The 11,322-nt window shown below is 39.4% G+C and overlaps 1 protein-coding gene across 2 annotated transcripts; it reads right to left on the bottom strand.

The window, feature by feature from the left end:
* Positions 1-4,535: 4,535 nt before the first annotated feature.
* Positions 4,536-10,341, bottom strand: LOC101785966. Of its 2 annotated transcripts, XM_022824745.1 has the most exons (7): positions 9,922-10,341; positions 9,703-9,817; positions 8,701-8,773; positions 6,752-7,759; positions 6,434-6,665; positions 5,995-6,333; positions 4,536-5,216 (listed from the first exon to the last, which is right to left on the bottom strand). In XM_022824745.1, exons 5-7 carry the CDS (start codon positions 6,518-6,520, stop codon positions 4,767-4,769), a joined length of 876 nt encoding a protein of 291 aa, XP_022680480.1. In that variant the 5' UTR covers positions 6,521-6,665; positions 6,752-7,759; positions 8,701-8,773; positions 9,703-9,817; positions 9,922-10,341; the 3' UTR covers positions 4,536-4,766. The 2 variants fall into 2 exon arrangements, with proteins under 2 accessions (XP_022680480.1, XP_004953789.1); XM_004953732.3 differs by lacking the exons at positions 6,434-6,665; positions 6,752-7,759 and having other exon boundaries at positions 4,592-5,216.
* Positions 10,342-11,322: the final 981 nt, after the last annotated feature.

Below are 11,322 nucleotides of genomic sequence, written 5' to 3'. Positions count from 1 at the left end.
TGCGCTGACCTCCCGGATATGGTTTGGGATTCATGATCATACGGATGGGAGCCCTATTACGATACACAACAGTAGGCGAGCTGATACTAGTCTTCAGATACCAAACAATTTTTCTTTGGATTCAAAGAAAATGGGAGTAATGTCAAGTTAGATGGTGCAAAGTTTGTTTCAATCATTACATCAATTAATGAGAACTGGCATGGAATACCAATTGGAGAACTCAATTTTCTATAGTCACGTAAAAATGCTTTTTGATAAGATTCTAAAAATGTATCATGATACAAATTTAGACATGGTTTAAGTCGTCGAGCGTTGGGCAGGGCCATGTCATCCTATTATGTCGTACCTACCTATCTTTTTACTGGAGGGACCAGAAGCAATAAGTTAGATGTCACTTTTTTCTGGATAGATAGAAAAGTAGAGTATACTGGCATTGAATACCGCTTAAATAAAAAATGAAACAAATCCATGAGTCGGATAAGAAGATATACTCGCATATTCATACCAGTCTAAGAAGATATAGAATCATAAGGTTTGAGATATCAAAGCATCATTTTCTAGAGGGAATGCAAAAGTAACGAGTTAAATGGTTGAAGATATCATAGTATTCATTACTTTAATACCTGAATGCTCAGCACAAGTGATTAATACGACCAAGAGAGAAATAATGAAACAAATGGATAGCACATATGAATATATGAATTGGATATTCGCATATTTATTCCAGGCTAATAAGATGGATCGATATGGAATATGAGCATTGAGATATGAGAACAGTAGTGTAGGATATCATATATTCATAGAATATGAGCATCGAGATATGAAAACAGTAGTGTAGGATATCATATATTCATAGAAGACAACAAAACTATAAATGTCACTAATTTCTATAGGGGAGTGGCTAACTTCTATCTATATATAAACACATGGACACCAAAATGGAGAAGAAATACATATCTTTCTCCTCACATAGAGAAGTTCACAGCTTTTCCCCATGGCGCTCACCAAGTGCGCCATCGCTGTTTTCTTGGTTCTTGCAGTCATATCTAACACATCCACATGTTGTGTTAGGGCAATCTGTATGGACAAACCTTACTTTCACTTTTCATTATCTTTAAGACATTTCATACTATTTGCTTAACTAACCATTCTTGTTGCCTTGGTTGTATGTGTGTAGGCTCGGGCTGCCCTACTCCGAAGCCAAAACCAGGGATGCCGTGCTTCCACGCTGGATCCTCACAGCACCCCTGTACGACTGAGAAGTGCTCCAGGTTATGCGAGCACCTAAACCACAATGGCACTTTGGCCTACTGTCGAAGTGCTTCTCCAGGGGTGTGCTGCTGCCCAAATGAATAGATGAATCCATATGTTTAATGATAATACAATACAATAAGGTTTTGTATTACTCTCGTCATTCAAAGTTTTTGTCCATATCTATATATAGTATCAGAGAGAAAATATAATATCAGAGAAAAATCTCCAAGAAAAACATGTATACATATGAAGCTTTGTTACAATGGTTCTAAAGTACCAGTGGTACTTCCAAGTACTTTCCTTTCTTATTTTGCTCACCAAAAAAATTAAATAAATTTACACATAATTAAAAAGAGCATCATAGTAATTTCTCACTATTTTGGTACTTGGTCCCACCAAATTAGTACTTTTCTTTAGATATTTCAAGGTACTTCCTTTGTTTGCACCGTTCGATTTCTCGGGATGGACGGCTCTCATTTTTTTCAATCACTCTAAAATCTCTCACATATTTAACTACAAGTTCATTAAAAAATTTGAATGTTTAAATTGAAACTCAAAGATATTTGATAAAAAACTGAGAAATAATTAAATTTTCGTAGTAAAATATGCGATTAAAATATGAATCAAGTTTTTTTGCGGGAATGTATGAGTCAATGATGATGAAGTTAATTGTAAAACAACAACGTAGTGTGCAACTGATATTCTCTGTGGCCATTGAATCATGCCCTGTGGTTTGTATATAGGGCAGGCTCATCCTGGTGATCTCTATACACTCCTCCATGCGAACTTTCTTTATGTGCACACTTATATTGTACCGGCTAGTATCATCAAACAATAGATAAATATCGAAAGCATTTCCTGTCAAGACCAAACAGCAGAAACTTTCAACTCCCACTTTCTGCCTTTGCCTTAGACCGACTCGATCACAGAGTAAGGTGCTGTTTGGGTTAGGCAAATTTTGGACGGGACCTAATGATGGAGTGATATGATTCCCTTAACCGTATTTGTTTTGCTTGCCCGGTAAATCATTAATGCGGTATCGGTTAATTAACAGGCTCGTCAACGCATAACGATACTGAACTTCTGAAGCACGGTTGTTCCGTCTCTCCGCCTTTACCTCCAGTTTGCGTGAGAAGCTCCGCCAGCGATTGGCGCACCCCATCCTCGCCGGAGTCCCATCCTGCCGCGAGCTCCCCTGGCGGTTATCGCTGGAGGGAAAGCTCCCTTTGAGCCACAGCGTGAGAGCACGAGCTGCAGCGTTTCAGATCAAGATTTCGGGGCTGAAGCACAGCGGCCAAGCACCAGCAAAGTTGAATGCAGGATAGGTGTTGTGCGCTGAGAGTGTCCGACGGGAGAATCTGGCCAGGGCCCGGCGAAATGCTCACCATTGTCTTCCTTGTCTCCGATTAATAGCATGCGAGATGGACTCGTTAGGTTCCCAGTCCTGATGCAGGCATGCAGCCACACGATCTGTTTATGTTACTGATACATTTTGAAATTGGAACCAAACAAAGAGGGGGGAGATCATTGGGCAAAACCTGAGATATGAGGAGCTCAAGTAGAGATTTGTTATGGGATCACTCTAGACTTGGTCACACATATCCTACCACCAAATTGCCCCAAGAAACTCCAACAAAATCACAGCCAAATGTGCTAAAAACGAAATATCACCTAAAATAGCTCTGAAAAAAGATAAATTTCAGATCTAGTGAAAGAGAACACATGAGCATAAAGTTAAGATTTCAGTTACCTTAATATCTATGATTACAATCCACTCCTAAACTCATCAAACAACTGGATGATCAAAACTGAAAAGCCCAAATCAGAGAGTTTCTCAGTTATGTCTTTCCCTTTCTAACCATGCCCTAGCCAAACACTGAAACACCACAAACAAACTATAGAGGGATTTGAAAAAAAGTTTGCTGGAGCGGACGATCTTACGTTAGTATTTTGTATTATATTAATAATTTAAAAATAGATAATTTTGACTCATATACTGGTTTTGGTGTATTTATTTATGATGACATATGTAGTTAATTTAGATACATATTTAAGCGTGACTTTATGTTATTTTAGATAATGCCAGATCTGGGTAATTTTGGTGTAAATCGGAGGTTACTTTAGATTATATTATATAATGGCCATGCTATATTTTCAGATGAAGTATAACTTCCGACCCTTTCCTCCATTTCGGGGTGCACACAACTATTAGAGCTCTTTTACGGTACACAATAATAGGCTATAATAGTGTTTGAAAAAGACTAGTATAAAAACATCGGACCGTCACCTGTGGTATGGGTAGTATTCATGAGTACTATAGGTAGTATAAGGGTATCATGGTAAAAGAACACAAATGGTATCACTATAATTTTATTTTTGACACCAACATAAAGTTTAAAAGACCAATCCATTTGAAATATCACTTTTTACAATGTAATAATTACTAAATTATCTAAAATAATGAATAGTTATATCTTATATATACTATATACCACTAAGTAGTAGTATTGTTTACCGTAAAAGAGTTCATATTGGAAATAGTGTATACATGGTTTCATGGTGATGAAACTCATTTCACCTCTCTCTTCATTAATTCATTACCACATCATAAAAATGCTGATGTGTCACTCTATTGAATGAGAATGAAACCCCCACTGAGAATGGCCTAACTTAAGAACTCGGATCTAGAAAATGATAAATCAAAGAAAAGTTGAGCTAATAATAGCAATGTCCACTCTTTGAAACTGACGTCACCCATATAATGCAACCAAGAGAAGAAAATTGTTGATTTCATGTACCATGAACATTTGCAGTATTAGGGGCTGCTTTTGGTACATAGGCAAGCTAGCCTCGCCCTCGCTAGCGCACAATCAAGTGATAGCTTGCCAGCACGAGCCAACCAATTTTAGCTTATTCGCAGTAGCAAGGAAAAGCATGCTTAAAGTGTTAGAATGTGCAAATAATCACACTTGCTTTTCTCTTTTGTATGCTTTCATTAATTATAATATTTCTACCTTGTTCTATGCAATACCAAATACTCAAAATTCAATAAGGGCCCGTTTGTTAGGATGGAATTGAATCTCATTCTAAGAATCTCATTCTAGCAATTAGATTCAATAGGAATTAAATTCCATAGAATTAGATTCATTTCAATTTTCTTGTTTGGATGTACAAAGAAACTAATTCCTAGAATTAGATTCCAAATATTGTTTGGTTGATTAGAGAGGAAACTACTTCTTTGGAAAATATAGGTTAAATCTGATAGCTTCGAAATTCCTAGCTTAAAGATGAGTACTTAGCACTGTTTTCTCAGGAATTAAAGATGAGTACTTAGCACTGTTTTCAGACTAATACTTAGCACTGTTTTCGAAGAAAACCACATCATACACGAGTTACATACCTCCAGCTAGGAAAATACAGATAAAATACAAGATAATACTTTCAGATGAGCTACATATTATTACAAGTTCAATAGATATTATCCATCACTTGATATAGATGAACTAGTTTCTTCACTTGTTGAGCTGTTTTAGAAGCCACCTCTTCCTCATCCTCTCTGGAAGCGCCAACAGAGACTCGTACTTGCGTGCGTCACCGGTCAGGATATCAAATAGGTCCAACAAAGTGTCTTCATCCAATCCTTGTACTTCATTCAGTGTGTCTAGAATTTCTTTTGATGTTGGTCCTTTAGGGGCTTCCTCCTTTAGTGCTTCAGCAAACTTGTCTAGTTTTTCAGCCATCATAGAGGTAAAAGAGTCGCCTGACCGTTGCCTCTTTAAACTTCCTGAAGTTGCCGATGATGTGGGCTCTTTGTTACTAAGATCTTCCTTACTCATGTCTTTTGAGCTCTCAGCTGCAGTCCTTGCCGCTTCACCGGTAGCATGGTCTTTGCCAAACACCAAGCTGATTGAGTCCCAGTACAAGACAGTCTTGTGCCTATAACCAGAAGCTTCTTTGTTTTTCTACAAAAAAACAAATGGTTAACACATATATATCCAACTTCAAAGCAATAGCAAGGATACTAGACATGCATATATATTGTGCTCTAACAGTACTGAATAGGATTAACTATCCTGGTGCACGGCAGCCACAGCAGCAAATAGTTGAATAGGATTAACTAACATTACTGCAGCAAGGATAAGTGAGCTGTTTGGCTTTTTTTTTGTATCAAGCAATACAAACAAACAATCAGTATAAATTGGAATTTATTTACTGCAAGGTACCCGGCAGCTACCAATTTGCTTCCCAGATATAAATGAAATATTTTTAACAAACAGTTCACTGCAGAACAAAACAGAGACCGAACTGAAGAGGATACAAGCTAAGTAAGAACAGAAAAAGAGATCAGCAAGCTGTAGTCAACATAGGAAATTGATAGACTCTTTGAGTAGCATACCTGATGAGAAGTTATGTCCTACACAGTAGCATTCAAATTGACATTCAGAAATGAACAGATGCATGTAGCAAAACAAAGTGTACATAGTCCTACTATCTCAGACTCTCACTTAAAACAAAGAGCACATGTATTGCATAATTACTTTTGCAATGACCTCATGCTCAGTGAAATACCTTCATGTCTCATATACACCAAGGTACCAAGTCAACTGCACAGTGCAAGAAACTATAGCAACAAATTGAACTATTTCCTGAACTATGCAAATACTGAGAAAGCAAGTTAGCAGTTTTCTTATTCTGCCAAATACTAAACAGATATTGAAATAAGTGGTTTTTGAAACTTACCGCCACATATTCTTCCCATACAGCATCACTATCAACAGATATTTTATTTTTGTTCCAATCCCAACCAAATCCACTTGATTCCAGCATACCATTGATGATAGTGTAGTGTTTGTCAAAGGTCTTGTTCCTCGCCATGATATTGTCTTTTGAGATATCCACATTACACTTTTCTCGGACATTCTTGATAGCAGTTGTATAGACATGAGACTTCCACCCATTCTGGCATCTGTCACCCTTGTTATAGTACTCCACAAATGTGTCAAGAAGAGCCTTGTCCATGTCATCATTCCAAGAAATGTAACCCCTGCCCGAGCCTGACTTCTTGCCCTTCTCCATATCCTACAGGAAAAATGTTCACAAAAGGTTATTAGTAAAATATTAGGAGCACTAAAATTTATCATACATTTTAAGCATGCATTGATGATAGAATTTATCATACATTGACCACGTCTTGCTTGGTAATCAGCAAACATTTGGTTAGCTTTGGTATCCCTAAAATTGCTCCATTCATTTGTTGATTGAACATTGGTAATCATACCCACTTCACTTTGAACTTCATGAGGTTCAAAAGATATTACTTGATCAACTTGGTGTATAAGTAAATCATCCATATCTCTCTGTCTATCAATTACAAAGTTGTGCAATATGCAGCAAGCATTAATGATCCTAATCTGCAAGAATTTAGTAGAAATGAGTTGCATGCTAGCTAGGGTCATTCAAAGATGAATTTCAAGCTAGGTTACTAACTACGGAATACCTGATTTTGCAAGTCAAAATATGAGTTGCTTCTTAGTATAGCCCACCTCATCTTCAATAGCCCAAATGTTCTCTCTATCACATTTCTAGCAGTTGAATGGCGCAAATTGAATAGTTCTTTGGCAGTGGATGGGTTATGCCCTTGAGCAGCCCACTCATTCAAGTGGTAGCGAGTGGATCGATATGGAGCAAGAAAGCCCGGTCCATTGGTGTATCCCGCATCTACTAGATAGTATTTCCCACTTGGAATAACAAATGCATCGTCCCGAGACATTGCATCACGTAGCACACGTGAATCTGAAGCTGATCCTTCCCATCCCGCTAAGACGTAAACAAATTTCATGTGACGATCACAAACCCCTAAAACATTGGTGGTAATCTGTTGCTTCCTATTCCTATACCTCCCTTGGTCAGCTAAAGGCACAAAAACGTCAATGTGTGTACCATCTAATGCTCCAAGGCAATCTTCAAACCACTTCCACTTGGAATCCTCAGGTTGTACAGCTGATGGATCAGGAAGCTTGATAAATTCATGGCATAATGATAGAATACCTCTAAGCACCTCATTGAAGTGACGGCAGATTGGCTCAAGTGACCATCCATATGAGCTACGAATCATCCTCATCTTAGTGCCATGACCCACTACAAGCAAAAAGATTGCTACCTTTTCTTCTACCGACACATTCTTGTTATCACACATACCACATCTCTCACGTAAGATGGCACATAGGTCATAAAATGATCTCTTAGTTAGGCGCAAACTATCATAGCAATAGACATTTGATCCTTGGTACAGATTTCTTAGCATTTGTTTGCGTGTAGCTACATCTCTCTCAACCACTTCATTCGGATCAACAATATGTCTAGGTCTCTTACGCTGATACCAGTGCACAATCATGCTCATGACAGCAGAAACAAATAAAGCAGCCACCCTTTTTCTCTTTTTCCTACTCATCTCTCTCATTTGCTCCATGCTTGTATTAACCAAGTCTATGTTGTTGTCAGGCATCTAAAGCACATATGCAAAAAGGAATATTTTATTTGACCAGAAACAAAGCAGTACATACAATAATACATTGCCACATAGCAAAATTTAGTTCTTTTAATTTAGTTCTTTACATCACTGTCAAGCAAATAATTTAGTTCTTTACATCACTGTCAAGCAAACAAGCAGCAGCAAAAGATCTGACCATAGTAAGCTTCCTTAGGAAATTGTGTTGATGGCTGCACACAAGGTGCTCCAGGAACTACACATCTTAGAGTCAACTGAACAAATCAATATCCTAATTCCTCCCAGACCTAGAACTAATAACCTGTGAACTCAGAACCTCACTCCTAGCTACAAAGGGGAAAAATGAATTGCAGAGGATGCCTTGCTGACTACTGAAACAATAGAAACGATATCATATGTAAGGTATTAAAAAAAACAAGGACTCAATCTGAGGGTGGGTCTTTCGCAGCTGCTCTAAATAACTCTATCATATGTAAGGTATTGTACTCTGACCACTTGGTGGCAGGGATAATTTATGTAACCTACCAAGATTCAACTCTACCAAAATGAAACTTAGGCTCACTGTCACTACGGCCTGAAAATAATGGGCGCTCAGACTCTGAAAAAAGTGAGAAGAAACGAAGAAAGGCAACGATCTGGTGAGTTAAGCCTGGACAGTCCATGCAATTCTAATGGGGTGAACTCCAAAGGTGATGAGTCTAACCAATCAGCATTTATATAACTGAATCTTCATGCATACGAATATGACCAGGACGTCGTATTCCACAGAAGAAGGCATGCAGGAGCAATATGATGCAACGAGGAAATATCAAACATGAGAATCAAAATGTACCAGACTATCATATCTGACAACCATCAGATTTTGGAGGTGACATTTCAAAAGGACCAAAAACTATGATTTTTCAACTAAGGATCCACTCGCTAATCTTTGAACTTACAATGTATCAATGCCTCAGCATATCAGTTCCTTGCACCCTTCTTGAAGCCGCCCAGCAACGCCTTAACCAGTAGCTAACAAAAGAGAAAAGGATCTGAGACAGTGAAATAATTATCCTTAAGTAACAGATAAGTAGATGGGAACTTAAACTAGGACAAAACTAATAGCTGTGATAGAAATGCTAAGATAAGTTGGTTCAACTGATGCATGACGCTTTCAGCTGGCACTCCAGAATGAACAAACAATCATATACTGTGCATAGATGTTTTACAAACTGTTCTAAAACAGGACATGGTTTAGCATAGTAAATATAGACAAATTAAGACACTAGTGCAAGCATTACATGAATAATTGAACCTGGGTATAAATTCCAATAACATATGTGACAAAAATGAATTATTCCAATAACATAGTAAAATGAATTCCAATAACCTGGGTATAGAGAAAGGTATTTACACATTTTGTGTGACCACCGTAGAAACAATGAATTTATTTCTTCTGTGAGCATGCAAATTTGCTTGTTATCTAGCTCTAGACTTCTATCTGATGTTTGCTTCATCTATCCTGCAGAATGTAACTACAGAAATGGAAAGTGGGTTTCTGACAATCGTAGACCTCTATACTCGGGGTTTGGCTGTAAACAATGGCTTTCAGAGAGCTGGTCCTGCAGATTAACCCAGCGCATAGATTTTGAATATGAAAATTTTAGATGGCAGCCAGAAGCCTGTGAGATGCCAGAGTTTGAGGCCTCTAAGTTCTTGACAGATCAATCTCATGTCTAACAGATCCTGATAGGACAGGACTCAAATGACCACAAGCACACAATCTTAAGCTAAAAAAAGAGGCTGAAGAGGCACGCAATATCAATCTCATAACATATATATCATTTCTCGAGCAATACTGAAACAGGATAGGACTATACATCAAAACTTCCAGTGAGGATTCACCAGTACAGGACAGGACAGGACAGATCGAGCTCTTGGGTCACCAAGGCAGGACTCACCAAGGCAGGAGTATTGGTGATGCACGTCGATCTTCCAGTGAGTAAAATGGATAGCTGCCGAGCTCCTCCTCCTCCCGTCCCTATGCTTCCCTTCCCTCAGATCTGTCTACAGCCTCTAAAAAAGAACAAATCGAGTCAAGGGTTAGGGTTAGGAGAGAAATTGCTGTATATGTCGACGAGGAAGAGAGGGAGGGAGAGGGGGAAGGAGCACCGGCTCACCGCGTGGCGTGTGGTCGCCGGCGAGAAGCTGCTCGCGCGGAGGAGCGGCACGGGCGGCGCACTCTGTGCACGGGCGGCGCACTCTGTGCCGGCTCTGGAGGGGGTCGACGGAGGAGGGGGCAGCGGAGGAGGGGGCCGATGGAGGAAGTGGAGGAGGGGGCGGCGGAGAAGTGGAGGAGGGGGCGGCGGAGGAAGTGGGCGGCGGCGCAAGGGGAAGGAGTCGGGGCGGCGCGCGCGGGGGGAAAGAGGAATAGTCGCGGTCGGGACTCGGGACCGAGGAAACGATTTCCTCTTTTTAGGGTCGGAATGTGCGGTAGATAGAGTTGGAATCCTGAGGAATCCCTCTTTCCAATTCCGGGAGCAACCAAACAAGATGACTTTGGAAATTAATTCCAATTCCAGCCAATTCCATCCTAACAAACAGGCCCTAAGATGAATGGTTAAGAGAAGTACATTTTTGCAGGTGCGTTGGATGCCTCGCTCGAAGTATATGAAGTCAAGGATCCAAAAATACATTTATAAGCATGTCAAATCCTATAGGCCTAGCCAAACGAGTCATAGGAAGAGGACGAACATGCAACATTGAACAAAATGGGGTTTGGTTGGGCATTCGACATGCTTGTCGTTCCTTCCTTTTTGGCTAGCGGCCCAACACCAAGCAAACACCCAACATAACATGCCAAGTTAGGTCCTGAGGAGGGTTGAAGGCCCAGGTGTCCTTACTGCAGCCACCAAAGGGCTGAGATAGTTTTTAGAGTATCTAAAAAATGTCCAAAACACAGTCCTAATAATATGATTTTAGACGCATGCGATTTCTAAAACCAGCTCCCAATATTTCCGTTCGTCCAAAACATGTGGCATCCGTAGCTAGATTTCTGTGTGCCCTCCGCACTCCCAATCCAAAAATTAGATGTAATTGTCTCAAGTAACAAAGGGGAATTAGATGGTTTTGTGGGTCATCCCCAATCTGCTGACCATTCCTGGGGTTTTAAGCTAATTGTTTCTCAGCTACTGCTTCAAATTCAAAGCACTTAAACGAGGAATTCTATGATCTTTGCTCGTAGTAGAATGACCGTATATAAAGTATATATTTTTTTTTTGCCATGATAAATGTTTAGTAAGCTGCATATGCACGTGTGATTGTAGAGATGAAATATATACTTTTCAATTTTTGTAGTATATTATATCCATCTAGAATTATGAAAGTTAAAGATGAATTGGAACTTGATATATGATGGATCATATCCATATGAGCAAACCGTGTGTAACTTAGTCGGTAAGATTTCTTGTGGTGGAATCCCCAACGAAGGCTACAGACTTGCCCCTCATGGCCTCCAGAAATGGCGCTGCATCAAAGGGGGATTTCGTGCCTGTCCAGCCTTTAACGTCATTTCTTAGCTT

The sequence above is a fragment of the Setaria italica genome, chromosome I, assembly GCF_000263155.2.
Source record: "Setaria italica strain Yugu1 chromosome I, Setaria_italica_v2.0, whole genome shotgun sequence".
In the NCBI taxonomy this organism is placed as follows: domain Eukaryota; kingdom Viridiplantae; phylum Streptophyta; class Magnoliopsida; order Poales; family Poaceae; genus Setaria; species Setaria italica.
This window is presented reverse-complemented; position numbering and strand designations above follow the sequence as displayed.